This window comes from Ochlerotatus camptorhynchus, unplaced genomic scaffold, assembly GCF_037179485.1.
Source record: "Ochlerotatus camptorhynchus isolate MF236.1 unplaced genomic scaffold, CSIRO-AGI_Acam_v1.1 ptg000062l, whole genome shotgun sequence".
Lineage (NCBI taxonomy): Eukaryota > Metazoa > Arthropoda > Insecta > Diptera > Culicidae > Ochlerotatus > Ochlerotatus camptorhynchus.
Window position 1 is genome coordinate 2398650 of NW_027040552.1, and position 14908 is coordinate 2413557.

General features: G+C 43.2%; 1 protein-coding gene across 12 annotated transcripts in view; it reads right to left on the reverse strand.

Annotated features, from left to right (window-relative positions):
- Positions 1-14908, reverse strand: part of LOC135717643 (cubilin) — a 617516-nt gene that overhangs the window by 458772 nt on the left and 143836 nt on the right. For all 12 annotated transcript variants that reach the window (XM_065239791.1, XM_065239793.1, XM_065239797.1 and 9 more), the window contains exon 4: positions 2064-3350. In XM_065239791.1, the coding sequence (XP_065095863.1) occupies positions 2064-3342 (1279 nt within the window). In that variant the 5' untranslated portion in view covers positions 3343-3350. The remainder of the gene's footprint in view (positions 1-2063; positions 3351-14908) is intronic.

A 14908-nucleotide genomic window follows, 5' to 3' on the forward strand; every position in this document is an offset into this window, starting at 1 on the left:
ACTTATTAGCCGTACTGACGTGAATTTTCTGTGCAGCCCAATTTTCCTGGTTAATCCGCTGTCCTGGAATGCAGATTGCAGCTTCGTCCAAGCTTCCTTAGCAGTTTCCGCATCCTGAACCAGGCTGTAGTCGTAGCTCTCCAGTGACACGAATTATCACAGACTACTGCGTTATTCAATAGCTTGTCTATGACAACAAGTTCATCAGTGTGATTGCTTATGCTGATGATATACCTACGTAATTGTTTTTATTAAGAATGATTTCTAATTTGATCGTCTGTTCTCAATGGATCAATGAGGTTGCTGAGGTTTTGACAGAACTATGCTGTGGCTTCTACAGTATTTTACATTTGATTGTCCATATACAGTAGCGCCAAAAGCATGCTGTGGTGGGCTCAATTGTTGATTTTTATAGCTGGTTTGCTCACATTCGACTCAATTTGGAGAAGTTAGAATTTCTTCGTTTGAATAATGCTAGGATTGGTCCTCAAAAAGTAGCGGAAGCTGATAGTCTCAAAATTTTAGGAGTTTGTTATGAAAGGAGCTGGAGTTATATAATGGATTCAAACTATGAGACGTTGGTTTAGAGTATTAAAGCAATTCTACAAATCCGCAATGTTCGTCTATTGAATATTTTTGAGCGTAGTATAGTTTTGAATGTCTTTGTGTTATCAAAAGTATGGTATAAAAAAAGAGTGGATAAAGGAAGGGGTCTTGATAAAGAGCAATTATAATCTTGAAACAGCAAAGCTTTTGTATGGTATATTTATTGATAGGAATAATCATATGCCTGCAGTAGAAAACAAAATCCAATTTAATTAGGTTACCATATGGGAGAACTTAAGTTTTAACTTTCTGCCTCTTCTAGATCGTGCGAAATTGTTCGTTTTTGTAAACGATCTTTTTCCAAATGAGGAAAAGCTCAAGCTTTACAATATTGGCCATATTGCATCAACTAATTGTGAACAATGTGGTTTGTCTGATACTAATGAACATCTTATCAAGCAATGCACGAACTCAAAAATAATCTGGGATTGGTACAGTCAAATTATAGAGCGGGTGAAGGTTAAGGTAAAGGAGATCGAAGATATTCTTCAATAGAAGATTCAAAACTCTGCGAAGCAGCTAAAATCTGCTTTGTGGCTGATTAAAAGAGCGGTTTCTTTCAACTTCACGAGCCTTCTTTGCTTATTTTAAAGAAAGAGTTAAGAGAGATGAGATGGAACAAACGAGTCATGTTTCACGCTGAATTCGGGAAATTTTTGAGCATTTGTTGATTGTTCCTTGAGGAATGTAGATACTTAAGCATACTTAAGTATTGTGAACTCGAACTGAATGTAACTATTAATTATTTAAATAAAGACAGCAAATTTGAAATATGACAACTGTTATAAAACGGTCTACACTGATCGACGACAAATAAAATAAAAAATTGTCAGTCACACTGAATAACAGCAGCCAATAAACGCTACCGTCAAGAGTAATCTACACACTAAAAATATCTGAATTTTACTGGTACTGTAAACATCCATGCATGCAAACATTCATGCATGTAAACTTCCTTGTCACGTAAACTAGCAGCTTGCAAGAAATGTTGCAAACAAAGGTGGAAAGTTGCATACAATAAATGGAATATTGCATGACATGTCTCATAAATTTACACGATTTCCAATGTAAATTTGTATGATTTATGACGCTCCATTTATGTGCATCATAGTAACGGAAATTTACACTACTTTTTTTAGCTGTGTACCTTGAAACTTTTAATGCTTATGAACTGTGTGTATTGAAAACCCAAACCAGCATATTTAAAATGCTGTCAGACGATGTTTTCTTTGACCAGGAAATCGAGATTACTTTGATCATTTTTGAGTAAATGTGAGTAACTGAAATTTACTCGCTGCACATATATTTACTCTGAGTACAGCTGTCTTGCCCCTAGCTTCATGACACGAATTATTGCAAATTCTGCATACTTTTCATGCAAATCTGTAATAGAATGTTACATTTCCCGGTTTGTTGTACCATTAAAAACAACCCAAAAGCTATTCAAAGGTACTCACCTCCGTGGAGAAACGTGAACATGTTAACAATGAGCAGCGCTGGCAGGAACAGTTGGACCACCTTCTGAACACCGCCGGTTGCGATCGCCTTACAAGCACCTTGTTGTAGCCGTCGTCGTCGTCGTCGTACATCTCCTGTGTCTTCATGGCCGTCACTACAATTACTACTACCACTACTGCATGGATTGCTACTAGCCTCTTGTCTTCGTCGTTGTTGCTGCGGCTGTTGTTGTTGCTGTTGTTGTTGTTGTTGTCGTCGTCGCCATGATGCTGACGTGGCACTGAGTGAGAAATGATTGCTACTGCTGTCGTTGCTGATGCTGCTGAATACAGAAGTGGATGACGATACGAGGATGGCCAGCAACAGTTGGAGTAGCCGTAAAACTGAGGCCAACGTGGCGTCGTCGTTGTCGCCATCGTCTTTGCGGGTCGCAATCGGCTTCTTACTATACTGGTTACTATGGCAGCGTTCGGTTGTTTCTTGTTCGTCTGGTTCCGGTCGGACATCAGGACCACTGCGGCGGTGGCGAGCACTAGTCTTCTTAACATTAGGGTTCGTGTTATCAAAAGTGTTACCGTTAAACGTATGAATCTGTTTAGTGTTACTTGATTGGAAGCATTCATGGTTGTTGTTGTTGTTGTTGTTGCTGTTGACTTGGTTGTTGCAGAATGTCGTTTGTAACCCCCGGTGGGAAGCGCTTTTATGCTTCCCTGGTCGCCGGCGATGGCGAGGTGCCACCCTTCCGTGGGCGGCCGTGACCAACAGTGACCAGGGTCGTCGATTCGAGTAGAAAAGATTGCCTTTGCGAAAAGAAGCCACCACAGATACAGCGACAACTGAGCCGCTACCGGTTGATGCACACCGCAGTCGTCGTCCTCTTCGTCGCCCGGTGTGGTGTTGGTGGACGACTGTGGAAGTGAAACGCTCGAGTTCCGGTCGCCCACTGGGCCAACGGAATGGACCACATCGGCCGCATAGAAAGTGCCTTCGCTTTTGCCGCTGAACGAAGCAGGCTGAGGCCACCCGTTCTGGCGTTGCTGATGTGGAGATTTGGTAGTAGTAGCTGCTGGCGTCGTTGTCGTCTGTTCCAACCGGTTCGACGAGGGTTGCCGTAGTCGTCGTCGTCGTCGACGCCGTTGTTGAACTTTCGGTTCTGCCGGTTCTGCTAACGTCGTCGTCGTAGTTGATGCATTTGCTAGTGCCACGTGCAAGGAGGTCTTGTTCTGTGCTAGAATGGCGCTGGCATGTCCTCTCGATGAATGATACTTCTGAGGCCATGCTGTGCCCTGCAATGGAAAGAGTGCGAGAAGAATTGGTTAGTAATATTGACTAACCTGAAGATATTTAATTTATTCAGTTGATAGATATTTATTTTTTGGATGGTCCGCAAAAAATCACAATGTTTGGAATTCTATACAAGAAAAGCTTTTAAATCACTGCCGAAAGTCATACCGAAACTGCTTGACAAAGTGACCGATCGGACAATGTTCAGAAAAGCTTGAAATCTTCCTATAATTCTAGCAAACAGGATAAAGCTTTACCCTTGCACCTTATTTCGAATGCTGCATTTTCAGCTAATGATAAAAACTTGTGTAAACACTTTCGCACGACGAACGTGCAGTTCAAAGCTTTCACTGGGATATCCATCAAAGCTCAAGCTCCATGAAATTCTCACTATATACACGGTCGGTCAGACCTACTCAAAATTGTGTCGAGTCGACTCAGTTACGGCAGAAGTGGATTTACTCAAAATTGAGTTGTTTTTTTTCCGGGCAAAAGCCGTTGAAAATCCATGAAAAATTTACTCATTCGTGGAGTATACTAAGGCCGCTGGAAGAGTGAAAGCTGGTGACCGAGCGAACCAAACATATTATTAATAATTGTTATCCGTTTTTCTAGTCGGCTCGGTCACCAGCTTTCACTCTGTCTGGGGACTAATAAATTGAATAAATCCTCTATCGAATAGTTCTCCAGCAAAAGCCCGGAAAATTCTTCTCACTTTTGAGTAAATCCACTTTTGCCAAAATTGAGTAGACTTGACTCAATTTTGAGTTGGTATGAACAACCGTGTAGTGAAAGCAGAACATGCTTTCAACTTTCGGAGATGACTGCAAGCTTTCTCGCAGCCAATTGCGCTCTCAATATCAACGGATAATCAGGATACGTTCTCCCTCTCTTTCATCAACCTCATCTGTTATCCTTATAACAGGACCAAACTTATATCCGCTTCCACCCACCAAAACATTCCAAGCTGTGGCATGATGGTGGTGAAGACAACTGCTCGTGATGAAGAATTTGGCTCGGGTAACGCATTACACCGTAGGGATCTAACACCAAGGATAAGATTATTACATAATAATAGGAGATAAAAAGGCAGACCACGGTGAAAAACTTAAATCTAGCGTGACTTATCAAAACACCCTAAGAAACAATAATTGATTATTTTCATCTATTTACCCGGCTGTTCAATAAGTCCGGAGTGATTTGAGATTTTGGCGTAATTGCTTTTGTAAACAAACACGTCAATTACTGATTTCTCTTGAATAAAAGCTCAATCTCACAAACAAAATTTTTCCAAATGATAGAGGAATCATTCCTCTACCTCATAGTGTTATTACTTTTCGAGATTGAGCTTTTATTCGCGAGAAATTGGTGATTGACGTGTTTGTTTACAAATGCAATTACGCCCAAATCTCAAATCACTCCGGAAGTTTGCTTCAAACACGGGACAGACGATGCAACTTATTGCAGCATCAATTTGTAGCTGGAACACATTTCGACAGTCTGTTATTGATCCACGATTGGTAAATCTATCTACAAAAAATCTTCTTTCATATATCGTATCCTGCACGTATCTTGCTCCATCTTTTTGCAGGATACCTTCGAAATCTTTAGCAATCTTCTTTCTATCTAAATACTTTGTTTTTTTTTTAAATAGAGTTGTAGTAGGGGAATTTACGTATTCTCGTCAGCCTAAGCAGAGTGCATGCTTCTTTTTATATTTTCTCGTTCTCACGCACACAACTAAAGACCTTGTTTGTTTACATTCTTTTGCTGCCTGCTGATTTATGTAGGGTAGAGCGCTACTTTGTCGTAATCGTCCATTTCCGTTCTATCGATCAGAAAAGATCAATAATATCAATGATTTCACCGTGCAGAAATCAATAATAGGTTTGGTCAGATGCGTTAATTCATTAGATACAACATAAATCCTGTTAGAGCGCATTGTATGAATATTTACGCTCATTGTTCTCAAAACAAAAGAAGCGCTCCTAGCAAATCCCCCTTTTCTACGTTTATCCGTAGGACGAAGAAAATCTAATGGCGTCTCAATGCGTTAGGATGGAATTGAAACTCGTAGGACGAATTTAGAATCAAGAAGCAGTATTAGATTTTAAGCAATATCTCAACAATTGGTGACTCTTAATCAAATCCAACGGTACGTATGGAAAGGTGAATAAATTTAGAAGTCATCTTTGACAGATATATTCCATTTTTGTTTAAACTCGTTCAGAAAAAAGTGGTAAAGCGCGGGTTGTGCTTAGTAGGACGGAAATTAGATCAAAAACCCTATTCCAATCGACCTAATTGTCAAAAATGGTCAAAAATCGTTTTTACAACGCTCCATACTTCCCAGGTGAGTGTGACAATTGTTGGCAGCTCCTTTTTTTTCGGCAGCCTTTCTATTTGATTTACGTTTTAACTGGTTGTCCTATTATCGGCACCTCTAAATAAGCTGCATAATGTAAAAATCTGGCATGAAAAATTGTTCAGACATCAACATGTTATTAGTTTGTAACTGATTAACCAAGAAATCGGTTGAATACATTTAAAAGGATGGTCTTCTGGGATAATTCAGCGGAATTACCGTTTTAAAGTGGGTTGCTGAAAATAGTCGTAGGTGCTGAAGCCAACATTTATCCTATTATGTAGGGCACCTACTTTCCAAACCAGTTTCACACACCGCCGTTACCATTTCTAGGGTTACAAAATCATCGCTTTTCTACTGACTGGATAAATTGCATTGTGGAAAGTGAAAGATTTAATTGGGAAGTTGTTAAAAAAATATTGAACAACACAATAAATTCTAGCGAAAAAACTACAAGAAACAGCCCTATGGGGTTGTACGCAATGGTGACGTAGGACTACGTGGTCTTATATAACAAATCTTATTTGTTACCTGCAGCAGGAGTTTGCATTTTGTGTTGGAATATGAATTTGAGCGGGGTTCTCTCTGTTTATACTCTTAAGTATGAAGCGCGATGGCCCACAGCGACTGACGAAGAGCTACTGATTCCGATCAATAGCGGTGCGGCTTCTTCCTCCTTCTATGAATGCTCATGTGGGCTGCAGCTTGCTGCTTGCAGACAGCCTTTCGTTGTATACTGGAGAACAATGTTAAACGCCACGCACCGAAAGCACTGCTGCTGCAGCTGATGATGCTGACGACCGGACACCACCACCCACGGTGATTGTAAAAGAAACCGATCAGCGGTTGAGGCCAGCCTTGATAGCTAGCAGCTTGCGGGGAGCCTTTCGTTGTGCACTGAAGAACACCACCACTCACCACGCTGCGATTGAATAAACAGCGTTTGGTGAGACCGGATGGAATTAAACTTTGAAATCTGTGTTAGGGAAATGGCTTTTTGCAGGCAATCGGTGATAATTTTAATTATCATAGCAACAGTTGCACCAACAATCAATACGAAACTTACGATTTTAAATTGGCTCACTTCTTGACTAGCCTATTGGTCCCAAGCAAACGATTAACGTACCCCATTCTAGTCGAAATTGTAGTACTACGCAATGTTTGTTTTGATTCGCTTTGAAAGTATGACAGATAAAATGAGGGGTTATTGGTTTTTCCTATGTTTCGAGGGGTGAATCTATTAGCATGGGACCGAAGAGAGTACCAGAGCTGAGCCAAAAAATTGAGTACGTTATTTCGGGACCTCTATGGTTGCACATTCGTGCAATTTTCAAAACTAACTTTTTGAAAAATTATGAAGTCTTAATTTTAACAGATTCGTAGAAAAATTCCTATCTATTGGGGCGTTAGGAATTAAAATCCATCATCTCTGGATCAAAAATTAGACCGCTTTCATGCCTCGACCGACTTTGGTTTTTGAAATTGCACCTCCAATGTTGCCTTCAAGAACATTGTATGGTAGATTTGAACATATCTAGATATAGCTGGCATTAGGCGTAACAGCTTTTGTAAACAATGACTTCTCTCGATGATTTTTAGGAATTCAAGACACGCCCATTCAAACCAACATTACCGTCGGGTAGGGAAAGTCTTACCCTACCTGATGGTAATGCTAATTTTCGTGGGCGAGCCTTGACTTCCAATGCATCATCGAAAGAAGGCATTGTTCACAAAAGCTGTTACGTCCTAATTCCAGCTCTATTTTGATATGTGAACTGACGTCCGATTGATGACCTCGACAAATGTACTGGTTTTCAAATTTATGGTGGTCCTGAAAAGGACCGTTTTGTCGTGATGGTTGAGTAATGCTGAGCTATTAAGCTGTTAAATACATATGAGGCTGGTGAGCTGTATGTTGTTTGGAATGAGGGTGACGCGCTTGGCATAGATGGCTTACAGCGACTCACGAAGAGATACTGATTCCGATCAGGGGCGGTGCGACTTTTTCCTCCTTCTATGGATGCTCATGTGGGCTGTAGCTCGCTGCTTGCAGGCAGCCTTTCGTTGTGTACTGGAGAACAATATTGAATGCCACGCGCCGAAAGCACTGCTGCTTTTTTGGGCACGGTACGATGAATTGTAACATGAAGGCTCGTTGTGGCAAATGTGCTGGGGCTCACAATACTACCGCCTGCCAGAAGGAAGAAGAAGCTGAACTTAAGTGCGTGAACTGTGATTCCAATCATCTGGGTAGCGATAGGAGATGTCCCAAGCGAGCGGCCTTCATCCAGATCCGACAACAGGTTTCCACGGGGAACCAACCTGGTCGCCACCGCAATAATCACGTTCCTATTGTCAACATGGACACGTTTCCAGTACTTCAGGCTCGTCGTATGGTCCCGAACCTAGCACTGCTTCCACTAAACCAGCGCCCCCCCGTTGCAAATCCAACATCATATCAAGCGGGTGCCAGCAACCGATCAGTTCAGCATCGCCTCACTGCCGCTGCGGCCCAGCCAAACCATGGCTCTACTGCCCCGGGATTATCGTACGCCCGTGCTGGATCAGGTGAATCAGAAGACAATTCTCCACTCACAAGCGACGAACTAGTGATCCTCGTGACTGAGGTGATCATAATCTTGCGCACCACCAAGACACCACCTGAACAGCTTCGTGCAGTTATGTCCCACGTGCAAAAGTATGGACCGTGAAGCCATCAAAATAGTCAACTGGAACGCTTGCTCGCTCAAGAGTAAAATCGTTGATTTCCTCAATGGACATAGCATTGACATCGCCGTCAACATCGAATCACACCTGAAACCGGAGATAAATGTTCACCTCCCCGATTTTCGGCTAGTAAGGCTAGATCGGACCAGTTCCTGCGGAGGAGGAGTGGCTATCGCATTAAGGAGAAATATTGGCTGTCGACTGCTACCGAGTTTCCAGCTGAAAACGATCGAAGCGGTGGGTGTGGATGTCTCCACTCCTGTCGACTAGTGGCCGACGTCAAGCTTCCGTTTGTGCCCCTAGGTATAGGGGTTCGCAACACGTCTCAACCGTCGGTCTTCGGTTTTTGTTTACGTCTTGAACTTTTCATTCGTAGTTAATGTTTTTCGAGATGATAATTACTCGTTAAGTGTTTTTTTCGTGCATCGAAGGGTTATCCGTTCACTACCGGTGATACCAAAGTGTTTCGTGTATTTGTTTTCACGGTGTCTACTGTTTTGTGAAATCGGCATAGTGGTTATATATTGCCATTGTTTACCCACTCACGCTCGCGTTTGTCATTCAATACGTTATCTATCAACCAATATTGGAAGTTTACGTGCTGAATGTAAAAGAACATTGCCTACATTTTGGCGCATCTCATCTACCGTCATATTGCGGAGAGTTGGAACACTTCGACTTTTGCCTGTGATGGACGTTTCCATCACCACAACAAAATGGATACATGTCAAGTTTGCCCGAAGCAGGTGTGGTACAGCATATCATCAAACTTGCATTGGCTTAACTAAGCTTCAATTCGCATCCTGGTCTGCGGGAGTTGGGCTGTATTGGTTCTGCAATTCCTGTCGCCTAAATTTTGAACCTGCCGTCTACGACCGTGAAAAAAACAATTATGAAAGCTCTGCGAGAGCTGTTGATTCGAACGGATTCAATGGATACTCGGCTTGGAATCTATGGTGAAAATCTCCGCAGAATCAACAAGACTATTTACGGGAAACCTCATCAAACAGTACAAACTCATCAATCGACATTTCTGCACGACCTGGATCAGTTTACCCTTGACGACACTGCTGAAGATCCCATCAACCGGTCAAGGTCCTGCGAAGAAACGTCATTTTTCGAGGTACTCGACGAAATCAACTGTACCATTGCTAAATTAGCGGAAAAATTCGTGATCGGATCCAACAAACGTGTGCACATACTTCCGAGCAAGCCGTCCACCACACCAGCAGCTGACAAAAACAACAACAACGCACCACGTATCAATGGTCCGACACCATCCGCTCAAACTCAGCAATCAAATTCTCACACTGCTGCTGCCATCCGTTCGGATCCCAGTAACACTGACTCTCGCGTTGAAGATAACAGGTCTCACATCGATTCTGCTACTGAAGCTGGCGGCAACACCAGACCGTACCTGAGGGTTGCAACGAAAGATCAGACTGACAACGATATGCTATCCTTCTACGTGACCCCCTTTCGCACCGGACCAGAATCAGAACGAGTTGTTACAACATGTTCCCGACATCACCAATGTTGATCTGACTCAAGTGAAAGTCATCAAACTAGTCCCACGCGGAAAGAGTCTGGATGATCTTACATTCGTCTCTTTCAAAGTGACCGTACCCAAAACGGCATCGGAGGTGGTTGGTGATCCGTGGTATTGGCCTGAAGGGATAACTGTCCGCTTGTTCGAACCTAACCAAAAAAACTGACCCGCAACGCATCATCAAAGATCTTCATAAATCGTCGCTCTCTCATCCCAGGACGCACCGTATCAGGCACTAAGGAATTTTCCAATCCACCTGTCACAGTCGGGCTGCATCCTGAGCTCAACTACCAACATCGAAGTCGTCCTGGCCCTGTGTTCAGTTCTGGACTTGGGGGCTTCCAAACTGCCCTTTCAGGCAAGTATCTTTCTAATCATGTTTCATCTGACGAGAGCAATTTTCCTCCGGTAATGCCTGTCGCTTTTAGCTGTTCAACCTCAACCTCTTACGAACCGGTCACCCATGACGGATGCAATACTGAAGCTATTGTCGAAAGCGTTCCTGTTCTCATGGATTCTACTCGTAATCACTCTTGACGGATTCTGGGACGGATACCATCAGTGTTCATCGAGCCACCGGGATACATGCCTGCAAGCTTCATGGAAGCCCAAAAATACCTCGTCACAGTCGAGCCATTGCGGCCAGCGCCCTGCAGACATCCCGGTCCTGTGTACGAGTGTGGAGAAGGGGTCTTCCAAACCGTCCTCGCAGGCAAGTATTCGCACAACGAGAACAATTTGCCTCCGGTAACGTCTGCCATTTCTAGCGGTTCAACGTCAACCCCATTCGATGCAGCCGCTCAGTGGTGTCACACGGAAGCCAATCAACGTAATCGTGCCCAATTAGGAACATCTATTTCATGGAAGCCCCAAAACCCCTCGTCACAGTCGAGCCATTGCGGCCAGCGCCCTGCAGACATCCCGGTCCTGTGTATGAGTGCGGGGCAAGTATGCACACGTTTCAAACAGTTTACTTCCCGTGACATTGGTCGATTCCAGTTGCCGCTTGTCAACGAATGTGGGCTTATCTGCCAACCAACGCACCACGGAAGCTCTCGGATCTACCTCACCAGTGAAGAGCCGTTCGAATGGCGTGTCATCTGACCGGTTGTTGTCGGTATACTATCAGAACGTTAGAGGTTTGCGTACCAAAATCTCCCGTCTTCGCTTGCTTTTATCGAGCTGTGATTACGATGTTCTCGTGTTCACTGAAACTTGGCTCAGGTCTGATATCGACAGCGCAGAAATTTCGTCCGAGTATACCATATTTCGATGCAACCGTAGCACATCGACCAGTATTCACTCACGGGGAGGCGGAGTGCTGATCGCGGTCAAAAGGCATAGGGAAGAGCGCTACTTCGTCGTAATCGCCCATTTCCGTTCTATCGAGCAGAAATCATCAATAATATCAATGATTTCACCATGCACAAAACAATAATACGTTTGTTCCGATGCGTTAGTTCATTAGCTACGACATAAATCCTATTAGAGCGCGTTGTATGCATATTTACGCTCATTGTTCTCAAAACAAAAGAAGCGCTCCTAGCGCATCCCCTTTTCCTCCGTTTATCCGTAGGACGAAGAAAATCTAATGGCGTTTCAATGCGTTTGGACGGAATTGAAACCCGTAGGACGAATTTAGAAGCAAGAAGCAGTGTTAAATTTTTAATAATATCTCAACATTGTTTAACTCTTTATCAAATCCAACGGTACGTATGGAAAGGTGGTTAAATTTAGAAGTTATCTTTGATGAAAACATTCCATGTTTTGTTCAAACGCTTTACAAAAAGCGTGGTAAAATGCGGGATGTCCTTAGTAGGACGGAAATTAGATCAAAAACCCTATAGTCTGTGAACCTACTTCGCCGATAAATTGTGATCAACTCGAACAAGTTTCAGCTCGTGTGAAATCTGGACGCCGCTTGCTCTACATCATTGCCATTTATCTTCCTCCCAATTCGTCCCTCGACCTGTATTACGCTCATGTGAACGCAGTGCAGCTAATTTCGGAAAACTCGTCAACAGCTGACGTGATTCTAACACTAGGAGACTACAATCTTGCAAGTTTACGGTGGCAATCAGACGATGACGTGAACGGCTTTATCCCGTCAAACGTTTCCTCAGAAATAGAACGTTGCCTCACAGAAAATATGTTTGCCTCTGGTTTGCGTCAGGTCAACGATGTTGTGAATACTAATGGCAGACTCCTCGATCTTGTGTTTGTCAATCTACCGGAGTACTTTGACCTCCACTTTTACCAATTGTCGACCATCACGGACCATTTATCTTGCTTCTTGACGAAAGCTGTAATGGCACAATCACAACGGACGATGGGGATGTGAGATTCAACTTTAATTTTCAGTCGTGTGATTTTGGTCCTTTGGATGACGTGCTCTCAAACATCGAATGGGATGCTCTACTGCGACGGGAATCATTGGACGAGTCTGTATCAGCTTTCTACGATAAACTTTCCGAAGTTCTTAGTGACCAAGTACCTCAAAAGAGACAACGAGCTTCTTCAGTCTACAACAAGCCATGGTGGACCTCTGAACTACGTCATCTACGAAACGTCCTCAGGAAAGCACGCAGCCGTTTCTTTCTGATGAAGTCCGATAGTGAGCGGAATAACCTTCAGGTAGTGAAAACAACGTACAAGGCACTTCTCTTTTCCACGTATGAAAGTTACATGGCTAAGATTCAATAAGATGTCAATCAAAATCCTTCATGTTTCTGGAATTTTTTCAGAAGCCAAAAATCGGCTACTCGCATTCCAACTAACGTTAAATACGACGAAACCATCGCTAGCTTTAATTCGGAAGCAGCAAGCCTATTCGCCAAGTTCTTCGAGAGCGTATTTAGCAAATCATCGCCTGTTCCTCGCTTAAACTGCTTTGCCCATATTGCTTCACCAGACATAAATCTACCCGACGTTCAGTTTTCCGTTGTCGAAGTGGTGAAAGCCATTGAAGAACTCTACGTTGATAAAGGACCTGGAATGGACGGTATACCACCCTTGCTGCTGAAGAATTGCTCCACCGCACTTGCATCTCCCATAACATCTCTATTCAACCGTTCGCTGCATGACAGGATGTTACCAGTGGCTTGGAAATCAGCTTCTATCATTCCAATCTACAAATCCGGCAACTGTAATCGAGTCACGAACTATCGAGGTGTTTCTGTCTTGTGTTGCTTGAGCAAAATTTTCGAAAAACTGGTGCATAACGTTCTGTATAACGCCGTATCTTCATTAATCTCCGGCAGCCAACATGGTTTCATGAAACAACGCTCCACGACTACAAATCTGATGTGTTACGTCAACACCTTGTCTCGCGAAGTTGACATGGACAACAAGTTGATTCGATTTATATAGATTTCGCCAAGGCCTTCGACACTGTACCACATATCTTGGTCATAGACAAAATGGTACACATGGAGTTTCAGGAATGGATAACGCAGTGGTTGTTCTCGTACCTGTCGGACAGAACCGGTTGTGTTGTAGTGAACGCGGCACAATCCCAGCCGTTTAACATCACGTCCGGTGTACCCCAAGGAAGCGTTCTTGGGCCGCTGATCTTCAATATCTTCGTAAATGACTTGTGTATGCTGCTCTCTTCTTTTAACCTTTCTTTTGCCGACGACTTGAAGATTTATCGTGTCATCACTGCTTCAGAAGACTGCATGGCGTTGCAAGAGGACATAAACGTTATGCTCGTTTGGTGTAGCGATAATGGAATGCGCGTATACAGGGACAAATGCAAAGTTATTTCGTTTACGCGACGCACCAGGCCCATTGTCCATCAATTTAAAATGGAATCCGTCATACTGGAGCGAGTTCTATCGATTTGTGATCTGGGCGCTACTATTGACTCAAAATTGAAGTTTAACGAACATGTAGCTATTATAAGCGCCAAAGCATTTTCTGCACTCGGATTTATTCGTCGACATGCTTCAGATTTTACTGATGTGTACGCCATCAAAACGTTATATTGTTCGTTAGTGCGAAGTATCCTGGAGTATGCTGCTCCTGTATGGACACCATTCTACGCGACGCAGATCTTAGCAATTGAGGAATGACCCAGTAAATCTTCCTTCTTACCCCGACCGATGCCGATTGATCAACTTAGAAAGTCTGTCATCGAGGCGAATTAAAATGCAGCGTATGTTCGTGTTTGATGTCATCACAGGAGGTATTGACTGTCCTGCACTTCTTGAGCAGTTACCGATCAACATTCCTCTACGTCGCTTCCGAAGTTCACCTCTACTGGCAATTCCGTACCACAGGACGAACTATGGGCATCACAATCCACTTGATTCGTGTCTCCGGGCTTTTAATGAAGTTGACGATAAATTCGATTTTAACATGTCCAAAACTGTATTTTCACATAGGATTAGGAATTAAGTCTAGAAAATAGTATCTGTGCGACTAAGTCGAAGGCGGTGATCGTAAATAAATAAATAAATAAATAAACAAATAAATAAATAAGACACTTCTACTTTTTTACTTGATGTGTTTTCCGTCGATCTAGTTTTCCGTACTGAGTACCAATGCTACCGACGCCAGGAAGTTCTACGCTAACTCATGGGACCGGGGACCAACGGCTTTACTTCCCTTCCGAATGAAGGCGTTATCAGAGATTGTATGCCTCAGAAAATCCCAGCGGTGCTGACTGGGATTGAACCCAGGTCTTTTGAAGTGAGAGGTAGTCACGCTTACCGCTACTCCACCGGTGCCACTTTCCTGTACTGTTGTTTTTACGACTGGCTTGTACCCTTTGCTTCTCCTAGAGTTCAAACGTTCATAAACACTGTTCAACCTGACCTAAGGTGACAGTGTCATTATAGAATATATAAGTAAAGTTGTATGCGTCCGTTTATTGGAAAGTAGCTGTCTAAAGTCAGTTCGAAAGTGATATGTTTAAA